Source organism: Pteropus medius, unplaced genomic scaffold (assembly GCF_902729225.1).
Source record: "Pteropus medius unplaced genomic scaffold, Ma_sr-lr_union100, whole genome shotgun sequence".
Lineage (NCBI taxonomy): Eukaryota > Metazoa > Chordata > Mammalia > Chiroptera > Pteropodidae > Pteropus > Pteropus medius.
Genome location: NW_024354503.1, coordinates 12,314,234 through 12,340,507, shown reverse-complemented (window position 1 = coordinate 12,340,507; position 26,274 = coordinate 12,314,234). Strand labels below are relative to the sequence as shown.

Sequence of the window (26,274 nt, the reverse complement as noted above, 5' to 3'; positions counted from 1 at the left end):
CATAAAATGCAGGCTGCAGGTGGCATTATTTCATGGGAAGGTCTGAAGGATAAGTGCCCAGGATGAGAGGAACATTTTGACTTTATTTTTAAGGACTGGGAGGTCAGATGTACCAAAGCTCAGAGGCCTGGCTGGCATCTCTGATCTGTTGGCCTAAATGTCAAGGGCACATTACCTCCTGGGCTCACACTACCTGGCGCACCAAATACACACCAGGCCGAGAAGGATTGTTGGCTCCTGAGTTGGTGTGCCTCTTTTCACCTGGATAAATGGAGCTTTTCCAAATAGTACCCTTTCTCTGAATTTCCACACAACTGGATGCCATCGCCTTGGGAAAGGTGACTTCTTTCATATTCGCATATTCAGCAGACAAAATATTTACAGCATGAGAGCTTCATTAGTGATACTAATGGAGAGACCCTTCTAAGTGTGGTTACATGGATAAAGAAATGTTTACAGGTCACATATCCACAGCTAATGCCTCACACAGATTCTACAGAGCAGTATCGGGTCTTTAACTTCTCTGGTTTGTTTAAACAATCTGACAAAATATCCTGTATAAGCCTCTCCTCTTGACCATGGGCAGGGCCTGTGAATATGATGAGATATCACTCCTCTGAGAAGATTACATTATATGACAAGGTGAAGAGATTTCACAGATGTAATTAAGGTCCCTAATCACCTGACTTTGAGTTAATTACAGGACAGGTGACCCTGAATGGACTTGATCTAATCAGGTGAGTCCTATAAAAGAGAGTCTAAAGGTCAGACACTGATGCAGTCAGAGATATTCAAATTAGTACAGAAGCTCCTCTACTGACTTTAAAGAAGCAAACATGTCATGTCATGGAGGGAACACGTGGTGGGAGATAGCAGGACACCTCGAGTTGGTGAGGGCCTCTGTCTTACAACCACAAGGTTGTGGTTGTAATTCTGTCAAAAAGCAAGGAGATTGGAGGCGGTGCCCGAGGTAAGACCCTCCGTAGAGGACCCAGTTAAGCCGTGCTCAGACTTCTGACCTACAGAAAATATATGATAACAAATGAGGGTTGTTTTAAGCCTATAAATTTGTGGTAATATACTACACAGCAAATAAAAAACAGATACAGGAGATATAGGGCCATGTTGCAGAAACATCTATTGCTAACAGAACTAGGAATTTGTTTTCAGCTGTCCATGAAAATCCCAACCGAGACACACAAAAATGTCAGAACATGCTGAGTGGGAGTGTGGATGGTGTGAGGGAAGACATCGATCCTGTCGGACAACTGAGCTCAGCTGTGAGCTTCTGGCATCGACCCCACCCCACCCCATCCCTGGAAAATGGAAGGGATCATTCACTGTTTGGAGAACGGAGTTAAGTTATGGTTGACACAGGGAAGCCTGAAACAGCAACAGTAGCATATTGCATAAGAGCAGACAATTTAAAGAAAGCTTCACCAGATCTTGTGAGATATTTTATTGTTATAAGCATGGAAAGGAAACATAGCTGTATACTGGCATACTAAGACATGATTCTGAATCCCAAGTAACAGTTTTAGAAACCTAAATCATCTCATTTCAAAGCTAACATTTTGAAATGATGAGACACTATTTTCATTGATTTTTTTTTTTTAAATCCATAAGGAATATATACCCACTGTAAGACCCTCCTTTATTTTGGACACTCAAGGAATCTGGCTTCTGTTGGCCTGGACCACTGACTTTCTCTTTGGGAAGCAGAAGCCCCGTTTGGCACTATCATCACATGCCACAAATAAAACGCATTCCACCTACATGGCATTTCTATGACCACCCATTTCCTCTTATCTTCTCAAATGGTCATGCCTTTCTATTCCAGTCACCTCAGAATAACTTCTCCCCCACTTCTGCACTTACTGGTTGCTGTAATCTTTCTCATTTCCATGTAACTCTTTTTTTTGAATCTTCCAACACAGACCCCTCCAAAGTTCTCCACACAAACCACAAAAAACTATGACTTTCTGCAGTGTTTCTCAATTTCTGGCCTTAGCAACTTATATATATCTTGAAAAATTTGTGAATCTTTATCTTTTTCAATAAGAAATAAGAAATAGGGGAAAGAAAGGTAGATATATGACTCATTCAAGAGATGATATGTTCCACCAGACTTATAATCTTCCCAGAGGACATTTCTATATTTTATTTCAACAGCTCCTTTGTGAATGCTCCTATCTCATGACATCATAAGCCTTAGCACAGATCCCTTTGCAAGAAACTGACTTAACGGATGGTCCCTTCGTGCAAGAAAGTTTTGGTCAATGAAACTGACTTTGTGCACTGAGAGATGCAGGAGTGTGGAGAAACACGGGGCACTTTACAGGCAAAGGAGACCACACATCTCACTTTGCATGATTATCAGAGTCAACATTTCTCTTTCCTCAGAAATCAGCCACTAAAGCCTTGTAACCATTGCTGATTGAGAACTGGTGACCTCAAGGCCAACAGAGGCTCCTGCTTCCATAAAATTTACAGATTCATGGATGCTCTCTTTTACACTTTTGAATTTGAATCCTACTGTTCATTTTATCATACTCTTGGCAAACAGGGGTTGAACTATGTATCCTGTGGGTGGCTACAAAACCAGCAAGTAATTCTCCAAGTTTTTGTTTTCATAGTTTTCTGGAATTTATATTCAGTGCTGTGGCTGGAAAGGTGGGAGGTATATGCACCCTATATGTGTGTGTGTTTTGTGTGTGTGTGTGTGTGTGTGTGTGTCTGTGTGTCTGTGTCTGTGTCTATGTATTGGTAGTAAGGGAATGTGCCTCAGTTAACAAACGTGGGCAGAGGGCCAGATCCACACCCTGTGGAACTTTGCTACAGGTTCCTGCCATTACAGAGGTTCCTTTTACAATGTCAAACACAGTGATTCCCCAAGGAACCCTACAGAAGTGGGTGGGAGTTCAGTTTTTCTTGTCTCATTGTGTTTTCGAGCATGAGAACCACAGCCTCCTCCCAAGTGCTGTGCTTTTCTTCGCTGATCATGCCAAGAGGGCCACACTAACGGTGTGCTGGAACCCTGCTTCGATTCTCCCAGATAAAACCCCGAGAACCAGATCAGATAAAGCCAGTCTTTCTCCAATGCTAATTCTACTTCCATGGCTCCTCCAACCTGACTTCTGACTGTCTTCACAGTACTGAGTTTATGCTCAGGAGAATGTCATAGCCTGGCATCATTTCCTTTAAGGACTTTAAGTAATGAACTCTTTAGTTAGAATAGTGATGTGACAATTTTCAGGCAAACATACGAATCAATGTGTATGTCTTTTGTGAATAAGTAGAAATAAAGAGTTTATTTACTTTAAATGTTATTCATATTTCTGTTCTACCTCCCTCTCTCCATGAAGAAAAGAAAGCTAGAGTAGAATTTAAAATTAAAAGTAAAAGGAAGAGATTTTAAAGAGTTAAAATACTAAAAGAAAACTCTTTCAAACCTCAATAAATAAATGACTGTCAAATCTCAGCCTCTTTTGTCCTATCTTCCCGAAGGTTGGGCCCATTTAGGTTCCAGTCTTTATGAAGACTACACAGCTCACATTTCCCAAGTAGCCCCACAGTTTTATTCTGCCTCATTATCTCCCAGGGATCGAACTTTGATTTGGAATGTAAAGTTGCTATAGCTGCGGCACATGGTTAACTTTCAAGATGGATGCAATTTTAATAAATATTTATATTTGTACAAAAGGCACACACACAAAAAAAATCACAATCAAATTCTTCGGAAAACCTCCATCATCTGTTTGTCAAGGTAAAGTGTCATTAAGAGCATAGATTAGCCAGCTGTAAAACTTTCTGAAAAATTTCTAAGTGGTTGGAATAAACACAAGTTAGATCATACAAGATTCTTAATGTATATTGGTCTGGGAACTTAAGGACTGAAAGAGCTAATACATAGAAAGCTATATGACACACCAAGGCCCACTAAATCCACAGTAACAACAACAATGATAATATACAGTGCTGCAAGATTACTAAAATCTATTCTATAATGCACAGAGAAGTACCTGGTTAAAGCTGTTAAATATAATATATGACAGCTGGGGTCTGTTTTCAGTGCAATATATCACATTTGGCAATTAATGGATATAAAAATATGTATTTTTTTGCTTTCAAAACATGGAATAAACCAAAACATATGGCATTTCTAATAAACTATAGAAATGCAATCCGCAGTTGTATCTACTTGGATCTGATAAAGGATGGTTATCACACTTTCTTTGCATATTCATTCCGCTTAGCTCAGACCTTAAGTGCAAAAATATATACGTATGTGTTCAACATCAATAGAATCATGTCTCTTTCCATTCGTTTCTTATATATCTTATTATCTACTCAAAAGCATCCCGATAATACAATTTTCTCTGTTTTTTGTTTGTTTGTTTGTTTTCCACTGCCTCCCCTCTCCTCCTGCTAAGAAAATACCAGGAAGATATTGAACTTGCCCCATGGCTTACTTTCACTTTCCATTTTTGAGCCATTTTTTAATTCTCGGTGTTGCAGTATCTGAGTAATTGCATTAGATCATTAACGCAGAAATCTTAAAATGTGGTCCTTAATGTTGTTTTTCTCAACTTTTCCCCTTCCTTCTTTCTTCCCTCTCTCCTACCCTCCCTTCCTTGAATTCACCAGAGTATTTCCTAGATATTAGCCTTTTACTTATTATTTTAATCAAAGCTTATCTTGGTGTATAATGTGTGAAAAGTGAAAATGTCTCTTTGAAATTCTATTTTACAACATAGACAGACAAGCTGGACCTTGGAGGACTTGAGTTTCACTTAAATACTATACACATTTGGTATCACACAAAGGGTGGGGAGAGAGAAGCAAAATAAATTGAATTATTTTTAGTCTGTCTTTACAAGAGAAAGCCTCTTCCCTAATGAAACAGTTTCTTCAGCATTTGCTCCCAGAAGCCTGTGGAGAAAATATTTTACCCAGGGCTTTGAAAAGATCTCTTTTTCAGAGTACATCCACTGTTCCCCGAGAGGTCACATGAGTTGGATTTGCCTGTTCTTAGTTGAGCAACGAATAAGCACTGGATGTGTTTTCCAGGGATGAACTGGTTGTTTCCAGGGTAGAAACGTTGTACGTTCCTGAAAAACAGAGCAGCAACTCAGCCTAAAAGGCAGATCTGCACGATCACGGGAGTGCGAACCTACGGACCTAAGGGGAAATCCTAGTCCAGGAGCTGGGTAAGCTCGCCATGCCCGGGAACAAACCCATGCCTGCCCTCCTCCCAAGACCCAGAAATGCTGGAGAACAAACAAAGCCGTCCTTCTCAAACATGCGTGGCAGGCGACAAGACAAGCACTAATTACTTCCCATCATACCAGCAGCCAGATTTCTACGAAGGACAGGGAAATCTCAGCATGGGTAGCCCTCCACATGCCGCCACATGCATGGGCCTGTGGACATCCATATGGGGGACCCTCCCTGGTTCCCTTGGGTTGGGGTGACTCGAGGAAGCTCTTAGGAAGGGCCCGGAGGCTGAGCTGGAAGGCAAGGTGGGAAAGGGGGAAAAGGCAAGAGAAGAGAAATTTACAGAAGGGGAAATGGCAGGACTGAAAAAGCAGAAGTCAGGGGATGCCAATAAAAGTGCTGAGAGCTAGTGCAGCAGCGAGGGCAGCCGCAGAGCTACCACACAGGCTTGCGTCAGCAGGGAGGCAGGGACTGAGCACAGGGCAAGTAGGAGGTGTGTCGGGCAAGGGAAAGGACACAGTGCCCACCCTACCATCAGAATGGTGAACTGCCACTGCTAACAAGGTTTCCATCATTGTCTGGGGGGCCCTTTGGGGCCGCTGACAACATAAACCAAAGTTACAGTGATTATGGAACTCTCAAATAAGACAATCTGGAGCTTCATTAACGACCCCGAGAGGCCATCAGTGGCAACGACTGGGAATCTCAGGCCCTGGGACTTCGGGAACAGAGCCCGATTCCAACGTTTATCTGACTGATTCAGATACAAGGAACACCTCTAATTGGCCTTATATATTGCATAATTCTGATTCTGTAGAATCATTTCATAGAGTTTTCACTATTTTCGCTTCAATGCAAATGGTAACCGGGTCCCAGTGGCAATGCTGGTCAAGTGCAATAGTTCTAATACCCGCTGAAGATCTTGTCATTTCACAACAGGTCTGTCTAATCAGTGACTTTCAAAATCAAAAATAAAAGTCTTCCTGTTTCATGAGTAATGCCTCAAATTGAAGCCTAAAACACCAAGTCCTCTGCAGTTTTAACAGTGAACAGATATTCTCAAATTTTGCTTTTACACGAAAAGCTTTGGTCAGGAATGTTGACGCATTTCTAGATTCTGCATTTGTGAGATCTGTTAGGTTTCAAGAAGCTGAAAGGAATTGCGGTGCTTATTTTCCTGGAGGAGATAGTGGCACAGAACAGCAGTTTCAACTTGCCAGAATAGCTGAGACTTATTGCCCAAAGCCATTGATATTATTTTATACCTCCATACCTGGATATTTTAACTGTGCATAGGTGATCCCTCATATATGTATTTATAGTTTTATAAATGTCAATGTGTAAAACAAGCACGCTCCAAAAAGAAGGAAAATAAGAAAAAAAGAAAAAGGAAAGAAAAAAAAGGGAAAATAAATCCATAGTCTGAGTTCTTATAGGTAGGATTCTCTAAACATTCTTTGCTGCATCATAACCCAGAAACATGGCCCACCTATTCCTACTTCACATGAATAAAAAATAACTCTGTGTTTGACAAGGCCAACAGTTTACAGTTTCCATTTTTATGGTTGATATAGTTTTGACAGATAGCTCTCCACAGGCTTGCCTAGATTTTCCAAATCTCATTCTTTATAAATTATGATTAGTTGCTTACTGAAGGTAGTTGTCTTCTGTACCAGCCTCCTGGTGGTATGGGAAAATATAAGCAAGTAATTTTCCTATATTTAACTTCTGCCCCCAATGAGGTCATTGAAGAAAATGCCATGAAGTGGGAGTGGGAAAAAGCAGGGGAGCGAGACTCCCTAGCCAGTCAAGTTCGTTTGGGTCAACCTGGGGAGTAGTTGGAGGTCACTACATACCTGTTTTACCAAACAAATTGTTAAATCTTCTTGATATTGGAGAACTCATAGAAAATACAGGCGTAGAAGAACCTAGGGATGTTGACTAGAAAAGAGAAAAAAAGACATTACAAAGGAAATGTGTTAGACCAAGGCCCTGTTTTATCTCTAGGCTATTTCATTTGTTGCCCCCTAGTGGTCACTACCTGCATAACTCATTCCAATTTAAGGTGAGAGCCTGGATGAGCATGAATTTCTAGTTCAAACAAATCAAGCAGCAGAAGATCTTGAAACATTGGAATCTCATTATCGGTATTAAAAAAAAAAAACTTTCAAAGAAATGCTTTACTGTTTTATAGAGTTTAGTATCTTCTGACAAATGAAAACAGTCAAATATATGTGAGTGAAATTGTTATTTTCCAAAATGAACTACAGAAAATTGTATTCATCATTATTCCTCAAATTGTATTCTCTATTGCCTTGAGTTTCCCTAGAAACTCATCATTTGTTTCTCACTGAAATTTGATCTTAACCTCCAATCGATATTATCTGTGCTGTTTGACCCCTGTTTAAAAATGCGGGGACAGCATCTTAATGACAGTTCCAAGGCTGTGTTCAATAGGCAGAATCAGGTGAGAAGCAAAAACAACAGAATAATCTATGCTAACACTGGTTGTGGAGAGAAAGAGTTTGTCGAGTCTCTATAAAGAAAAGAGTTACCTTTGAGTGCTGTGAAGACCATCTCGACAGTGAAAACTTTTTCAGCAACGCTTCCTGTACCTGCATTGTTTTTAAAAAGCCATCATAAATTCAACATGCCACAAGCACTTTAGACTTTTCTATGAGCATAAAACCGTCATGTTCTTACCTTCTGATCCCAGAGGCATCCAAAGAGTAAAATGAATAATCCCTGAAAAATGAATTGAAAAGAAGTATATTTTAATCATATTCCATTGTCCAGCAAAATAAGAAGTACTGTTAATCTGGCATTGAATTTGTACTACCTCTTTCCACATCTGTGTTTATGAAATGCATCTAGTAGATGATCATGTTAAAAGAGATGCAGTAGGTCTACCCAAAGGACCTTAAATGTTATGTTATAAGGATATTTTCTATTTCCCCTTAATTATGAACTGGAGGCCCTGCTGGTTATGCTATAAATATCTCACACAGTTGCGATGAGGACCTGAGGCATGGGGTCGAATAATCAGTCCCTTCTAGTCATGGTGTGTTATAAACATCACTAGACATGGGCCCTATAGTTTGGAGCTATCGGCCCAGTAGCAGAAGTTAGGATTTACGTGGTCTTGGCGTGAGCATTCAGGAGGCAATGTCTCGACTCCACCACCAGACTCCCTTGCCTTCTCACCAGCTCTTGGGGTCTGCGCTTACCACTCAGTCCACTGATTAAATCAGAATTAAGTATATTCCTTCTTTGTGCTCCAAAGGCTTGTTGTCTGTACCTCTGCTAAAGCTTTTCTAACAAATTGGCTTAAATTATACTGTTATGTGCTGCAGAAGAACAAAGAGGGTACCTTTTTCACTTTAGTATAATAGAGTAGAATGTCTCTCTTACATAGGACATTCATTCTTTCATTCTTCAGCAAATGTTTCCAGAGGACATACTATGTGGTGCGTAACATTCATTTCATTCACCAAATAGATATTGAGCACTTACTCTGTGCCAAGGTCTTTTTTTAGGCACTAGGGATGTAGTGCTAAAAAAGACAGATCCTGTCCCTGACCTTACAAAGACAGGCTCATTTAGTGCTTGTGGAAATGAACTGGAGAGATTACTTTGTTTAATAGTGGTATTTTCATTTAGGAGATAATAAACTGCATCAAGATCATGCTGGGTAAATAGCAAAATCCCATGTAGGGAAGGGACTTTCCTCCCACTTATGTTATCGGGGCATTTAGAAGGGAGTCACATAAGCAACTAAATCATAATACAGGTGATAAGAGGTATGAGTTTCCACTGGAGCAGAGGAATGTGTCCTTCTAGCTCATTGAATTCTTGTGATTACTGCTCTCTACAGCTAGATCCTCCTCTGAACTGAAATCCTTCCCCATTCTCACTTCTGTTTGTGTTTCTATCATTAATTCGTTCTACCAGCATAGATACTTCCTGAGAGTCTGGCACTGCAAAACTCACCTGGAAGGCATTGAGGAGGGTGAATGCAATATGGAACACAGCATTGCTTCCTTGGAACACAGTGGCAAGACCAAAACCCCAGGTAAGCCCCAAGAGTGGCGTGAGGACCCCAATGCTCTTGGTGATCTGAAACAGGCTGCTCTTCTCCTGCTTGTTAGGCTTGTCACCAATGGAAGGTCTTAGGATCTTGGTGATGACCACAACCGTGATGGTCACATTCACCACCACGATGATCAGTGCTGGGATGACAAAGGCCAGCAGGGCCTTGGTATCATCCCAGTTGAGCCAACAGGCGTTCTTCCTTATGTAGACTTCCTGGGGCTGGGTGGCCCCCACCGTGATGACTGAGATGACAAGAGGACAGCCATAGCCAAGAGAAAATGCAATAGCCTTCTGAATGGACTTGCTTACATCATGCAGGATGAAAACCAGGCGGTAGAAGAGCATGAGGCCCAGAGTCAGCATCCAGAAAAAGACGCTGAGGTAGAAGAAGTGTATGAAGAAGGTGGCTGCCACACAGGCAGTCTCGTTGAGTAGGTAGTAATGGTCGCGGATGGTGGAGGCCACAATGAACCAGATGTCAGCAACCAGAAGGGAGGCAGCAATGTTCACTATGCAGATGTGACGCATGTAGGAAGTCCGATTCTTGGTCACTGACTTCCACACCACAGCTTCCACAACTAGACAGGCCGCTAAGCTCAAAATGGAAAAGCACAACCCAATGTAGGAAATGATATCCAGTAGTATTTGCAGGAGAGAATCAGGGTCTGGAGAGTCAGGGGACATGAGGACGGAGAATGATGTTAAGTGGTCACAGCTGCAGAAGACACTGTCCCCATCGACTTTCCCATAGCAGCCACTGCTATCCCACCCCCCTGTGTGGTTGGCGAGGGTGAAGTTCCAGAAGACACATTGTGGTTTCCAACCTAAGGAGTTGTTATTCTTAAAAGTCATTGAAATTCTAAATGGCGTGGTTATTTGGGGCCTGACAGTGGTTGTCATCACTAAGCTGTCTGCAAAATTATTTCTCTGAAAATCCGGAGCAAGAACGGTTTTGAGAGTTGGGAAAGCCACGGTGACAATAGATGAATCCGGCTGCAGGTTTTCCATCTGGCACTTGTCAATGGCCACATTGCCCCAGAGGTCAGAGAAAACAAAGACCTGTTTGTAAGGTTTTGGGGGGCCAGATTTTATTATCATGCTCCTCATCTGCACATTAGTTTGGGAGATGGACAAAATAGTGCTATCTTCTGACCAGAATGCTTGGGAAAATCTTTCCACTGAATCCAGTAGCTGTGAGCTGTAATTGGTCTGTTGCTGTAGTAACATCTTCCAGGTACTCAAGATGGGCTTGTCGAGGATGACATTAACTATAGACAGGATGTGCTGCAATTGACATGACATGGGATGAAGCCAACCAAATTCTTTCAATCATAAAAGATAAAAAATAATAATAATAACACCTTCCTGGAAACTGGTTGAGAGGGTATAGGTAAGAGGAACAGAGAAGAGAAACGTGAGACATCACAGGCTGTGGGGATCTGAGACCTACCTTCTTATGGCAGGGAGTTAGCAGAGGATGTGTCAGTCCCCAAGAGAGTGAGATGTTGTTAAACATTGAGCAATAGTGACAGTGAGAACCACCCCCCACCACCAACTGAGGCTCATTCAGCAGTCTGGCAGGGATCTTCATTAATCGTTTAATTTTCTTCTAAATCCCAAGCTTGTAAAGGCTCTTCGGTGGGTGGTATTATACCAGCAAGGTAGTCACAAAAGACTCTCTCAAATGCTGAAAACTAAATGAGCAATGCCATCGTCATCAAAGGTATCTTTCCTTTTGGCTAAATATTTTGATTCTCTCTTTTATAAACCTGGGCTTGTCATGTCCCATTTGTGCCTTCTCTCAATATAGTTTCTCTACCCTTTTTTGCCTTGTTCTGTTATCTCAAACTATGGTCTCTGTAGTTAGTTGAATGGCGGCCCCTAAAATGACCTGTCCTGAGTTAAGGATCTTGAGAGGAAATCCTCCTGGATTACCTAGGTGGACCCTAAATCCTATGACAAGTATCTTTATAAAAGAAAGCCATGCGAAGACAAAGCCAGAGATTGGAATGAGGCAGCCACAAGCCAAAGAAAGCCTGGTGTGACTAGAAGCTGGAAGAGGCAGGGAAAGATTCTCTCCTGGAGCCTTTCAAAGGGAACATGGCCCTGCAGATGCCTTGAGTTTGGACTTCTAGCCTTGAGAACTGTGAAAGAATAATTTTCTGCTATTTTTAGTCACTTAGTTTGTGGCAGTTTGTTATAGCAGCCCCAAGAAATCTATATAACCTCTTTAGACTCTCTTTACCCAAGCTGCTTGCCAATTGGCCTCTGTTTGGGTTCGGCCGACGGGAAGCATCGGCAGGAGATGGGATGGTGGGAGAAGAAAAAAGCTGAAAAAAATCTTTCTATTACCCATTGCACCCTTCCCCCAACCACACGTTCCCCAGCACACCTTTGGCCGTGGCTATGTCCTTCTAAGACTATAGAGCTCCTGCTAAGTGACTCCCAGCTCCAAGCCTTCAGCTTTCACTCAGCTGCGGTGCACTCTTTCCTCTCCTTTTTCCTTTAGTCCCAGGAATAGTAATGACTCCTAAATGTTTCTGACCTCTGAATGCCACGCCACCTTTTTATTTTTTTAAATCCTGGCTTTACTTCTACAAAGTCTCTTCATCTGAATTCTTGTGGGTGAATTCTCTTTCTTCCCAGAACACTGATTACTTCAAAGTTCATGTTTAGTGCTAGACCATTGAGAATCTCACATTTTACTTATTCTAAAAACCCTGAATTCCTAGTTTTCCTAGAAAGAAAAATTAATTCTATCTAAAACAGAGATTGACTAAGTAAATCTTCTTAAGGTCCCAAAATGAATATTGGCAACACTCCTTGATATCCTAAAAGCCATAGCTGGCAAAGCATGTTATGTGACTCTTATATCCAGTGCATTGCTCTGGAAAAGACAGAGAAGAAGCTGCAAAGGGGAGACATTGTTTCTTGACTATAAATCCTGAGGGGTGAAAAGATGAGACCCCAAACTTCTGCAAGGCATAAACAAACTCACCGTCATCATTTCTGAATTCACTCGGATTGGAACTGTTGAGAGCAAATCAAGGATGTTAATAATGGCTCCCAGGCTGCCAGGAGACGAGCCGACTTCATGTGCCACCTTGTCTTTGCTAATAGAAAGACCTCTTAGGTATGAAGGCAGCTTCCTGTCCTGAGAGGGGCTCTTGATCAAAGCCTAGTAAAATAAAAGCCAACACAAACAGACACACAAAAATCTTGCCAGTTAGTCCAGTCATCAGATCCTCCTGATTCTTCCATAACAAAATGTCTCATGTCTGTAGTTTCTTTTTTCTCCATTTCAATAAACATATCTCATAAAATAACTTACTTTTATCTTAAACTGTACATTTCAGAATGAACCATTACATAAGACCTCACAAATAGAAAAGGAACAGAAAAACATATGTCAACCTGATGACTAATTGAAAAAAAAAAAAGGAAGTAGATTGCTAGAGGGTTAGATTAGAGTTGAGTAAAACTGACACTTGGATGGTTTGTATGGAAGCACATTTGCTACTCTTTGCTTTTTCTTATCGCTTACTTCGCTGATCATTAGGGTGACTGTTTGTCCCAATTTTCCTGGGACAGTTCTGGCTTATATCTGCTGTCCCGGTATAATTATTAACTGTACCCTCTTTTATTTTCAAAAAGTGTCCTGATTTGGATGGTAAATGATAGGATCACCCTACGAATAATGATTATTCTTGTGTTTTCTAACTATCGAACTCCTAATTATAATGAAAAAATCTAATTCTATCTTCTCCATGAAGAACTTTGATGAGTGTTCCAACAGGGGAATATCTTCCTCTAAATGCATAAGTATTTGTTTTCTTTAATATATTTCACATTTGTATCTCTACCAATGTCATCTTGTGTTCTAATTTCAGTGTCTCCACTTAAATTATAAGCTCCTTAACAATGTAAAGTGTGTGTTATATTTATTTATATCCTTCTCATATCCCATAATGCCTAACATAGTACAAGTTATTTAACTTGGCACATAGTAGGTGTGCAATAATATATATGTTAAATAGATAAATCAAATGGAGCATGATAGGCCTGTTGTTTCCTTTCCAATGAAAATGTATCTAGGTATCTAGAATTGGGACCAGGACCCAATGTTGAGTTCTCAGGATAATTTATATCCCCAATGCTTCATTCATCAAAGACCAACTCAGATGCCAGGTTTCTCAAGCAGAACTTCCTGATTATCCCAGCCAAAATTAATGTGTATTTAACATCTGTATTTTCCATCAAATCAGAGGTCAAGTTCTAATTTGGCCTCTTTACCCTAATAGCATTTATAATAATGCTTTGCACATAGTAGGCATTTTCATGAATTTGGTGTAAGACAAGAAGAGAGGCAGAAGACAGATAAAGCACAAATCAATATCACCTCTTTTCTTCAATTCTCCAAGGGTAAAAAGATTTGGAACCAGTTGTCTAAAGACATCACTATTAACTATAACCCTTCTAGTTGCCTAATCGGTATTTATTTAGTGTAATTCATGGAATTTTAGAAGATTCTCATTCATAATGACTTAAGTATGAGATGACATTTATTTATTTTGATGGAAAGTACGGAATTTTCCCCTACCACATAGCAGTAAGCTCTATTGTAGATAAGAGAGGTAAGCTAGTCCCTTCTGTAACTATAGATTACCTCTAAGGATTGAGGAGATCTCAGACTTGTAAAAGCATAAAGCCCAACTATTTTTTTTTTTCACTGATCAACCTTATTTTTTTATATTGCTCCTCTTTCTGTGAAGATTAGAGCTATTTGCTTGGTATCAAAATTATTCAAAGGAGAGAAGTTAGAGAGGATACTACTACCTGCCCCTTGCAGGTAACAGAGAGAAGGTATTGAAAAGGCAAGATAAAGGTATACAGCCAGTTTTAGAGTAGCACACATATTTTGTTACCTCCACAATTGCATTTAAACAAAATTTTTAAGCATTTTTAAGGTTACGTCTTCTTTGGAAATAAACAAGTAAAAGTAGCTTTGAGAGCAACACAGATCAGCTCAAGGCCCATTTTCCTAAGTGCTGAGAAATATGATAAGCTAGACAGCTCTCCCCACCAAGAGGTCTGAATCAAAGGTTTAAAGATCACCTTGGCCAGCTGGAGCAGACTATTTATTGGGGCAGAGATGCAGTCATTTCTCTTCACCTTCCATTGAGACCCTACACATTTGTAAGTAATGATTCCACCAACGGGCCCTCCAGGGCTGCTGGGAAGGTTTGAAAACTGGCATAACTTCTGGATGACTCTCCCAGGCTCCCCAACACCTATTATGGGGTCTTGGCATGTGATGTTCTCTCCTGCATTGGAAACATGGAAATAAAAAGGACAACTGAAAAGAAGAGAAAAGATAGCGGAAATGGGGTCCAGCCTAGGTAGAATTTGCTGTTTGAATTCATCTCTCCCTTTACTTTCAGTGACCTCTTTGACGTTAGCCAATTCCTTTATTTTGCACCTGATTTCCAAAAGCCTCTTAGTGCTTTCCACATACATCTGACTTTAATCTGCACTTGTTCCTCCTAACAGAATCGATTTCTTCTGTGGCTTCTTCCCACCTTCAATCTCCAGGAATCTTCTCTCTACTGCCTATAATATCTAAGCCATGGAAAATAATGAGAGCTTAATGTGCACTCATCCAAATAAGAGGTATTCAGATTTCCAAGAGCCTTGGGGACATAATGCCTTAATTCAAGGGATTCTCAATTCTGGCACATTAGAGTCCCCTGGAGAGCTTGGGAAATAATAATGTCCAGGCTCACTCCAGCCCAAGTAAATCAGAACCTCTCCAGCTGGGATTGAGGCATTAACAGTTTTTTCACTTTCTCCAGTGTTTCCAATGTACAGCCAAGGTTGAGAAGTACAGCCTTAACCCAAAGATACAGTTAGCAGTAGGAATTCCAGGCGCCATGGCCTGAATGTCTAGGCAATATTTCTAAGAATTTCTTCCTTCTGGTTTCCCTTGAGGGCAACTCTATTTCACCTCTACTCAAGACTTGAATGGAAAAATGACATTTGTTGCACAATCTCTAATCTCCTGATTCTCTGATGAGCAGATTCCTCTCTTCACCAATTTTTAAATTTAATATTAATTGAGTTCTCAGCCGTAGTATAGAATTTTGAAATACATAAGTAATGTTCTATGAGGAAAAGAAAGCAAAATCAGACTTGGTATGAAGGAGAAAATAAAAACAAAAATAAGTGAATAAAACATGTTGGCACTGAGCTAAGATAGGGGAACAATAAGGTGATCTTGGCTGCCCCCCAGAAGAGGTATACTTGGCAGGGTAAGGAACAGTGACTCAGAGAGATAGGAGACTCTCAATTACTTCCTACTTTGGTGCCGGGCTCAGTTACCAACTGATGTAAGAAAAGCCACAAATCATTCAGTGAACTCAAATAGGCTTGATGATAGGGCTATGGATCCTTCTGATATCAGGAGTCCTATTGCAGAGAAGATTTCTGGAGGCAGGGATTACCTATGGTGGAAACCCAGGACCATCATGTATTCACTTGTTCTTCTGTGCTACTGAGGAGAGCTCTTCAGTATGAGATATTATGAAATGGTTCCACAAATCTGGCCTTCTACATTGAAAATATTATGTGGGAGGATATTGTCTCAGCGATTACAAATGATGGGAAAGATAGTTGCTTATTCTTCAGACTGATTCTTTTCATGTAGCCTTGTCTCAGGGTAACAGTGCTAGTGGGGACACTTTTCCTTTGTTGAAACCTCAAGGGGTCTTAGCCCCACACAGACACTGCCCACTCTTATCTGCCCAGACTCAGCTGAAACATGACTTCATCTGCAAGGCTTTCTTGATTACTTTCTTCCCACCCACCACTCACAAAGTTAAACCAGGCAGCCTCTTCTGGCTGCCCACAATGTCTCTAGTTTAGCACTTGCCACATTATACGCGATACACATTTTTAATCATTACATTTCTCTCGACTAGCTTGGGGTCAAGAAACATGGCTATGGCTTATTTCTTTTCAACCTCCCCACCCCCATGCTCACGTAGCCCAAGGCATGCCACATGAGGGTGCTTAACATATATTTGTTAAATGGGTGAATGAGGGAGTGAATGAATAAATGAATTGCTGCTCATGATTATAACATTTTTTAAAAATTTAAAATGCTCTCACCAGGAACCAGATTAAGCTTCATAGGTAGACTCCGGACTGAATTATTAGCAGCATTGGTAAAGTGACAAAACACATCAACATTTTTTGGACACCAGGAAACTGAGTTTGCCGTGAAATTCAATATGTAGCACACTTGCTTTCCATTAACTTCTTTTTCTAAGACAGAATTATTGAAAGAATTAAGTCACGATCTTAGTATCCCAAGCACAGATTTCATTACAATGACCCACTCTGGATACCTGTCTAAACTTTTCCCAGGAATGTGCCACATTCATTTTTAATGTGGTTTTTAAAATAACTCCAGCCTAGAAGTATGTAAGCCCACATTTGCATGCATCCTAGCCAAAACTTCACCATTTATGACCCCAAATCTACGCCTACAGTTTTAGAATCAGAATGCTTTTCAGAATGCCCTCTACCTACCTAAATCCCATCATGTCCCATGCATTTATCCTATCTACATTAGTTTAGAGTCCTCTCCTACACTAGACCATAAGGTCTTGGAGAGAAGGTATCTGGTCTTGCTTATCTTTCCATCTCCTAGCGTCTAGCTCAGTATTTGGCACATTGAGATAGCACTGAATACATCTATGCTGAACACAGAATGTTAAAAATGTTTGAATGTTTCAATATCCATATTAATTCCATATCTCTCTACCATGCAACTTTCTGTAAACTATCCAAACTTTTTGGGTCCCTACTTTTCTGAATTTGCAGTGTTCTTTTGACCTATATTGCTCATTTTGGATATTTAATGTTATATGCATCGCCTATATAATATGAGCCCTTCTACATATTAATATATGTGTCCCACTTATTTTCTCTCCTTTTCATTACCTACTATTTTGTTTTGCATTGAGTAGGTCCCCAAGAATTGTTGAAAGAATGAATGAGCTTGTGCATCACTCATGATTGGTGTCTACGTTTTGAGATTTGAGGTGTGAGCTCATATTTGGTTGACCTTAATCTTTAAGAATCCTGAGAGATCTGGATTGAGGGTACATTCTACCAGAGAGGATTTAATTTTTTTAACCACATGTCATAGGGTGCTACCAATGGACCCTTTTACCCTTCAGTTTGGAGTTCCTGGACCACGTGGATAGCAAATATTCAAACTCCAAACATGAGTGAGGACAAGACAATTATAATTCTCAGGAAAAATTTTTGACCACTCAGATGATGCCAAGCTCTTAACTCTGGCAGATGAATTTTGTTTTTCTGGTTTATTGTTTTACTGAGCATGTCACTCTTTGAGGGTCCTGACATTGTGCCAGTGTGGTAGAGGTACCTTAGCTACTGCACAGGGAGCAAGTCCTTTTTTCCATGACCTTCAGAGCCTTAAAACTCAAGGTTCTAGGTTTCTTAGATTGGCAGATGGCCTCAGGGAAGCACCAGCATTAGCTAAAGCATTATCTTTTTTTTTCTTTTCCACTGTGTTTGGCCCTTGGTTATTTCTCTTACTTTCTTGCATGCTTAACTGTGCATTTAAAAAGGATTTTTGTGGTACTTTTATAGTATGTTGATTCATAGCATAGAAGGAGGGACTATCAAAATAACGGGTCTACAATAGTGAAGAAGTGGAAGGCCTATGAAGACATCTTAATACTGTCTTCAACAACTCCCGCTAAAAACAGTGGGCTCCATCCTCACAAACTCTTAAGATTTTGCCACAAACCAGTGAGCCAGCAGTCACAGAGCAAACTAGAAGGTAAAAATGGCTCATGAGATTCTCTCTCTCCGATATACCCGGTCTCTGATGCAATCCCTGTATTTCTCTATTCTTAAGAGTAAATTTTCAGACTCCACATATAGTGAATACTACACACTAACGATTCAGCAGTTGGTGTCTTACCAGGAGGAAAGAAAACGGAATCGGCTTGGAAAGTTACTTTGTAGTGTTCATCCTCCTCGATGCAGCATTTGAAGTAATGGGAACCTTTGCATGAAATTGCAGCTTCCAAAGGGTCAACCATGATGTCCAGCTCTAGAGGCAGTGGGTGAACAGTGATATCTTTGGTCGCGACACTGTATGCATTTTTATATCTAAATATGCAGTAATAGGTTCCTGGGTAGAAGGAAGCAAAAATTAGATGGAATGAAATCATTGTTCCAAAAAGACATTTGCTGGGAAGGTTAAGAAGAAGCTTATTTGTCCCTGTTAAGCTTGGATAAGGACACACCACACGTTCCTGGATACTGAGTAAGAAAAAGCTTGATCGACTTCCTTCCTGGATTCTCTATGTGGTTGAAGGACTGACCAAGAGCCACCTAAATAGTCACTTACTCTTACATAAAATTAAGCAGCTTATCCAAAGTCACACAGCTTGTTAGGGGTGGAATTGGGTTTCAGAACGGGTTTCCAATACCTACTCCAAGGTTCTTTTATTAACTATGGAATAAATGGAAATTTTTGTGTATGCTGGGATGGGAAGTTCTTTGAAAAACTTTGAAAGTCATCAGCCAGATGGAGTACTGTGATCCTGTGACACTCCTTCTTTCCATCTCTAAGTGAGTAGACTTTTCAGTTTCTAGGACCCATCATGGCACCACCAGGAGTGTGTGGAGATAGAGATAGAAATGCGAGAGAGAGAGGGAGAGACAGACAGACAGACAGAGAGATGGAGAGAGAGATGGAGACAGAGACAGAGAGACAGATAGAGAATGGATTCTTGGAAGAGCCTGAGCTGTGGATCCTGGAATTAGATGTCTGATGTCTCACTGTTATTGAGAAAAGTCTAAAGATAAGAGGTTGGCTGACTTTGCTGGAGTAAAAGGGAAGGCGGCACCAGGAATAGCTTGCATGCCCAGTGCTTGGTGAGACAGAGTGGACTGTGGAAAGTATTTGAGTTGAGCTTTTCAAAAGAACCTTTTCTCAGTGGACTTTGTGCCGGGGCCCATCAAAAGATGAGCTGCCATTCGAGCAGCCGCCATGAGGACAGTACTAGAAAGATTATAACAGTACCTATAGTTTAGTAAGACACTTTGTTTTTTTTCCTACATTCTTTCTCTTTGCTCCAACTCTGAAGAAGCCAGAACAGCAGCTAACCAGAAGATGAACAGGTAGAACAAAAACAGAGAAGAAACTCCTTTTAATTCTGTCAAGAGGGAAGGAAATTTTAAATTCAGTATAAAATGAAAGTGCAGTTGCTTTAGATGAGATAGATTTTTTTAGTACTTGAGTTTGAGACTGGTTAATAGTTTAATGTGACTGGAAGAGTTATGGCTGCTCATAAGTTATTGCCCAGTAGAAGAGATGAGCAATTTGGACAGGTAGGTGTAAGCTCGGCATGAGAAAAAAATATTCTCATTTTCCGATTTTATATAACCAAGTACAGCCAAATAATATCAAGTTACTTGTACTCTGTTGCCTGGCCTCTATTTGTAAAAATGAAGAAGAACTGAGACTCACAGGATCTGGGCTGATTAATTGTACCGTAAATGAAAGACTTCAGAGTGAAGTGGTTAAGGGTTGGCCACAAGAGCCAGGCAGTTTCAGTTTCGTCCCAGTTCTGTCATTTATGAGATGTATAAACTCAGATAATTTATTGAGCTTCACTGAGCCTCAGTTTCCTCATCTGTAAGATGAGGATAATAATAGCATTATCTTCTTGGTTTATTGTTTTAAATGAATTAATACACTTAAATACTTAGCACAGTGCCTATTACATAGTAAGAGCTCAATGAAAGTCAGTTATTTGTGTAGCAGTTCTATTAAAGCCTCTTTCCCCCTCCCAAAGATGTGCATATTTTCCTAACATGAATAATGTGTAGCGATACATAAGAAATAAAATTGTTTCTATCTTTGGAACCAAGCATATAAATCCTTTACCTAGATTTTTTGATACCACAATTGGGTAAAACATTCCTAAGAGTCTGGTGAAAGTACTTTTAAAAGCAATCCTCTTAACATGCTGGCAAGAGCACAGGCTCTAGAATGAGAGGGACCAGTTCCAGTTCTGGCTCTACAACTTACTTAAGGTGTAGAAGCTTAGGTGTACTTACTATCCTCTCTGACTCTCGGTTTCCACATCTGTAAAATGGGAATAATGACCTCTTCCCCCAAAAGATTGTTGCATGGAATATGATGACATATTTAACGTAAAGTGGCTGGCACAGGCATATCTCAGGACAAGCCCTCCATGGATGGCAGCTATTACAGAGTGTATCCAGGGATGCAGGCGGCAGAGTAGGGTACTGGCCTTTCACTCACCATTCCATTCCCTCGTCGAGGTCGTCACTGTCAGCACTGACTCTGCTCCATCAGGATACTTCCTCGTGGTAAAAAACCTTTGGTATATTTTAATTCCCGCAGAAGTGTTCCAATACACCTCATCATAGTTACTCATATCACTGGTGCACTTTATAGAAAAGTTTTGTCCCTCAGAAACAGAAATTGGGTCCGGGGTTATTGTTATGTTGGCTGAAAGAATTCAAACAAAACAGACAAAAGAAAACCGACAAGTATGATGTTTAGTCTTTCTGGTGCCATGGACACATGAGTGAAATTTAAGATAGAGACAGAAAGTGCGGACCGTCCTGATTCTACTTGTGTCAACACGAGATTGGTACCTTGCTGCTCCTGGGCTTTACTTGTTTCTAGGCTGTTCCCGGTGGTGCTCTGAACTGTACTCATTTCCATCACATGCCTTAGGAACTCGTGCACTTCCCCCTTGTGGCTGGAATTATCTCCTGATGATCAGCAGGGCAAAAGGTTGCAAACTTAGGGGTGTTGTCTTAAACCCAGCTCCCTTCCAACCTCTTCCACGACAACTTAAGGAATAGTAAATGGCTCAGTTCTTGGAATAACTTCATTCTCTAGTCTTTTTAAATATTTTAAAAATTAATACCCCATTGTATTTTCATTTCTGTCTTTCTATATTTCTTCTCCATAAAAATGTGAGCCCCTCAATAGCAGGACTCTCTCTTCTGTGTCTGCATCCCCAGCATTGAGCACTGGGTTCCCAGTCAGTGCTTACTTAGAACTACATTTTAAGTAAGAGAATCATAGGGTTAGTTGCCCAAATAATTATATAGCCTCAGGCGAACCGGGCTGCATAGGCACCCTAACTATCAGTCTCTCTCTATTTATCTCTCTTTCAGGGAATTATTCGTGAGGCTTTACTCACCAAAAATGGTAACAAGACCTTTACAAATATAAAAACTCATATGAAAGTGCCACTATTTTTGCCTCTTGCTCTATCTTTCCATTCCTCTTAAAACATGTCTTTTACACAGTTGACATTTCAAAATGCCATTCACTTCTGTCTTCCATAGGCAAACAACTTCATGCCTCAAGTCCACCGATGCTGGCCTACTTTTCCAATCAGTATAAAATCTTATATTTAGCATAATCGAAAGAAATCAGGGCTTTCCATAACACATTTTACAAAGTGGGATTCGAATGTTTAGATAGAGCTTCAAAGTCATACAGGCATAGATTACTATGTTCCTCACATTGGATCTTGAGATGGCTTTCTAAGGTTTAGCAAATCTTGAGAGAGAGAGGAGAAAAAGGCTCATGGAACCATGAATACGGTTCCCTTGATTCTCAGGTGAGGTCCAAACCACCAGACCAGTGGTTTTCAATGAAATCTAAACCTGTCCCTAAGGTAGCCAAAAGCCGACCGAAGGACACAACTCTGAGTTAAAACGTGCAGTGTACAAACTACTCTCACTACAGACAACTGCAAACGGCTCGAAAAGACCCATGAACTCTTCTATGGCAATCATGTTTTCAAGTAAACCTAATCTTGCTCTTTTTAAAAATTCCAAGTCACGGGAATAAAAAATATGAAAGAGAGTAACAAGTATATTTATATTATTCCTTTCTCAAAATTGTTCAGAGGTGGGGTCTGATGATTTCTCTAAATAGTTTATTTTTGTAATATGGATGGAAAAACAAGTTAGCCCTATTTTGCCAATAGAGCTAAAGTTATAATGCTTTATGATATGAGGAGAATAAATGCTATTTTTAAGGAGCCTGAGTAAGCTGAATTAATTGAAATACTGAAACACACTGTTACAACTGTACAATAACCATGAACTATCAGATTGTTAAAGCTTTGTGCAGCCTTCTTCCTAGGACAGGTGAAGTGGGAGAGGAAGAAGGACAGGCAGAGGTGAAGGGTGGTGCAGAATGAGTCAAGCTGTGTTGTTGTAATCCCAGAGAGGGAGAATGAAATTATGGAAGGAAAAAGAAAGTTAGACGTATTTTCTTCCTTATAAATTCTATGATCAAATGGGACTAATCTGAGTGTGAAACTCTGCTTCCCAGTTCACTTTCTGTTTTACCAGCACAATGAAGCCTCTCCCTTCCCTTCGGCCACTGTTTCCCGCCTCTCCCCTTCCAGATTTGAAAGACTTCATCTGATTCTAAATGACAGAGAGGGAAATCTTCTTCTGTTTCCCATTTTGTGATTTACCCCAACAGCACTCCCACTACCAGGGAAGCCCCTGCTTTATCGCTCATGGATGTTCCCAGTTGACTGGCAGCCCTTGGTTTGAGGTGCAAGGCTAAAAATTCTAGTAAGAGTCCTTACCCACAGACGTAAATGTCACTTCTATGTTCTTAGTTCCTCGGGCTCCATGGGCACTGATGAACTCACAAGTATAGACGACTGTCGTTCCACTTAGACACTGAGTTCCGTCGGCCTTGAGAATGTAATTACTGCAGCTGGAATCTAAGTCTGTTTCAGAGTTTCCTGCAATGACATAAGTAGTTCTTTGGCTGTCACAGCTGGTTGACTCTCTGATTTAGTAACAGAGGCCAAATCAGTGAAAACTAATTATTTAAATTAGATTTTTTTTCTTTGAATGGAGACTTGGCAGGACAGTGCAATGGTTAAGTCTGCAGACTCTGGAGCTAGGTTGTCTGGCTGCAGATCCCAGATCTTACCACTTACTGGCAGGGCATTGTTGAGAAAGTCACTAAACTACTCTATGCCTCAGTTTCTCCAGATGTAAAATGGAGAGAAATAATAATAGCTATGGACCAGGATTGTAATCAGATAAAATTAGTTAATATATGTAATTACCTAGAACAGCGCCTGGCTGAGGCCTGCCCCGTTAGTGATGATCATCAGTGTGAAAATTTTTTTTTTAATTTTTAAATTAAAAAAAAAAGAAACAAGATCTTTGGTTATGATTCAACTAAAAAGAAAAAATATCAGATTAGTTAAATTATTATTACTATTATCATTATTATTATTATTATTGAAAGGAGGAAGACATAAGACTGAAACATCTTATATTCATCTCATTTGAAAAACTTTTTCAAAACTTGTTTCCTCTTATTAGTCTATATGTTTTAGTGGAAGCTTAAGTTCTCACTTTTATAGGTTACCAGCCATTTCCTCTAAAAAATAGCTCCTCTTCCATATAAATATCTTGCTTTTCATTCCCCAGATGACATGTCCTCTAAGCCACCTTTACTTCCTGCCTATGGCTCTATAATATCCCCCTGGGGGATGCCTTCTACTGCTGTCCCTCTCTCCTCCAATCTCGCCAAGTATTCTTTATTTTTTTATTTTTTTATTTTTTTTTAGGTGAGGCATCCCTTGGTTCACCTCACAGATTGCAAGGACCTTGTCAGTTTATAATCCCTTATTTTTTATTTTTATTTTTTATTTTTATGCCTACAGCACCTGGTCTTCCTAGGTGGTCTCCCATCCAAGTACTAACCAGGCCCGACCCTGCTTAGCTTCTGAGATCAGACGGGATGGGGCTTGTTCAAGGTGGCATGGCCGTAGACTTGCCATGTGTTCTTAAGGCATCCTTCAAACACTGTCAATCTTCCAAAATTTAAGGAAAAAGAATAAACCTTCGTAATAAACCAATGTAAATGCATTTTTTTCAGTCTCAGTTGGATAATCAGTGGTATTTGAAATAATTTGATTGATGTATAGCCAGCTTTTCTCTTCAGTCCCCAAAATGGTTGTTCAAAAACACGAAATTGATTTTCCTCTTCACCCACCTTAACTAAATTACCTCCTAGTTCATAGGCACAAGTGTTTCTACTTATCTCTATGGCTCACCCCTCCACTTATTTTCTGCAAACTCACTTCTTCGATTTCCTCCGGGCCTTATTCTATCCTTTATCATTCCTCTCCCTTGTGTTTTTAATCTTTCCTGGAGATTTTCATGCCAACCACCAAATATATTCAAGTCTTCCCCTCCTAAAATAATCTTTCCCCCAAATCTGAAAGCTCTTCTAGCCACCTCAGCATTTTCTTTCTCTCTTTGCACTGCAAAGCTCTGCATTTGTCACCTTTAGTCTTCCACTCCCACTTTTCTTCAGACCATTGTAATTTACTTTCTTTCTCCTATACTCTACCTAAAGTGTTCTTTAAGGTCAACTGTGATTTCCTCTTTTTCGCATCCAGTGGCTTCTTCTCATGCTACCTGGAGCATCCTGTTCTGTTGATCACCTTCTCTGTGACTTGGCTCACTCAGTTCCACAAGTCTTTCTTGCTTCTCTTCTCTCTTTATCCCTATTTCTGGGTCTACTTCCTAGGCTACTTCATAAATATTGGTGTCCCCCAGGATAGTGACTTTGCCCCAAGCATTCTGATATTGACCTTTTCCTTATCTGTTTCTCTTCTCTCTCATTGGGCAATCTCATCTACACCCATGGCTCCTATTATATCCTGTATTTGGATAATCAGCCCCTCTGTCTCTAAGAGAAACACTCTTGTTGGAAACCCAGAAGCAGGTTCTCAGGTATCACTTTGACATTTGAAGTACATCCAACTCAACATGTCCCACTAAGAACTTATCTTTCTTCTCCCTAGACAAAACCCGTCCATGTTCTAATGTTTCTTCTCTTTGCTATTGGCAGTTCACAGAATTAAAAATCTTGAGGTCACTTTTAATTACATTTCCTCACATTCCAGTTCCAATCAGTTTTAAAATTTTTCAGGTTATACTTCTAAAACATCTCATAACTGTCTTATCCACTCCAACTCATGGTCACTAGCCTGGGCCCCAATTGCATGCTGTTGTAACTGAGTCTTTATTTTGGTTATTTGCTCCATTCAATCTATTGGCTACACTAGCTTAAAATTTGTTTTTAAAATTTATTCTTATTTTCTAAAATTTGCTTTTCTAAAGTTCAGCCCGTTCATCCCTGATCAGCCATTCTCTCCTTTTATCTTTAAAATCTCATCATTGTCTACAAAATAAACTAAAATCTCCTTAGTGCGGTGTATGTATTTATTCACAGTATGATTCCAATCTGCCTTTGTACTCTTTATCTCATCTATATCACTCTTTTAAAAACCAGGTCAAGTCTTGGACCTTCAGCATGCCCTGTAGCTTCGTGTTCAAACCTGGAATATTCTCCATCCCTCCTCCTATTGACTTTTACTCATCCTTCAAGCTCAGCTTTTCTCACTAAACTAATGTGCAAGACAATGAGCTATGTAAGATAGAACATAAAAGAGATGTACAGAAATAATTATAATACACACTAGATAAATTTCATAAGAGTGAAATGAATATATTATGAAGATTAAAAGAGGGAAGTTTTAGCTGGGAGACTAGGCAAGATTTCAGAGAAGAGGGACGATTTGCTCTAGGACTCGAAAGACACAGATAGAAATGATGGCTGTGATGTTCTGATATACAGCTCTATGCGGGTTATGTGTGTGTGAATCAGCACTCTTTGGAGAACTTGGGTATTCCACAAACCTGCTTCGGGAGCTGGGGCTGGGTTCGGGGGTGGGAGGGTAATAAGCCATGTGGGCTCTATAGCTTTTCTATAACTCAAGTAGCCCCACTCTGGTCTGCTTTACATATCAG

The 26,274-nt window shown here is 40.2% G+C and overlaps 1 protein-coding gene and 1 pseudogene across 4 annotated transcripts in view; both read right to left on the bottom strand.

Annotated features, from left to right (window-relative positions):
- Positions 1-1,444: 1,444 nt before the first annotated feature.
- The window catches only part of ADGRF5 (adhesion G protein-coupled receptor F5), a 100,353-nt gene continuing 75,523 nt past the window's right edge, over positions 1,445-26,274 (bottom strand). For 2 of the 4 annotated variants that reach the window (XM_039854947.1, XM_039854948.1), the window contains exons 11-22: positions 23,016-23,177; positions 21,046-21,165; positions 20,687-20,896; positions 18,329-18,541; positions 16,477-16,632; positions 14,425-14,633; positions 12,308-12,487; positions 9,208-10,593; positions 7,921-7,962; positions 7,773-7,832; positions 7,074-7,158; positions 1,445-5,111 (exon numbers count right to left, since the gene is read on the bottom strand). In XM_039854947.1, the coding sequence (XP_039710881.1) occupies positions 5,032-5,111; positions 7,074-7,158; positions 7,773-7,832; positions 7,921-7,962; positions 9,208-10,593; positions 12,308-12,487; positions 14,425-14,633; positions 16,477-16,632; positions 18,329-18,541; positions 20,687-20,896; positions 21,046-21,165; positions 23,016-23,177 (2,903 nt within the window). In that variant the 3' untranslated portion in view covers positions 1,445-5,031. Of the gene's footprint in view, positions 5,112-5,749; positions 5,817-7,073; positions 7,159-7,772; positions 7,833-7,920; positions 7,963-9,207; positions 10,594-12,307; positions 12,488-14,424; positions 14,634-16,476; positions 16,633-18,328; positions 18,542-20,686; positions 20,897-21,045; positions 21,166-23,015; positions 23,178-26,274 lie in introns of all 4 variants that reach the window. The other 2 variants (XM_039854949.1, XM_039854950.1) reach the window with 2 other exon arrangements.
- On the bottom strand, positions 24,108-24,226 carry LOC120596490 (uncharacterized; annotated as a pseudogene).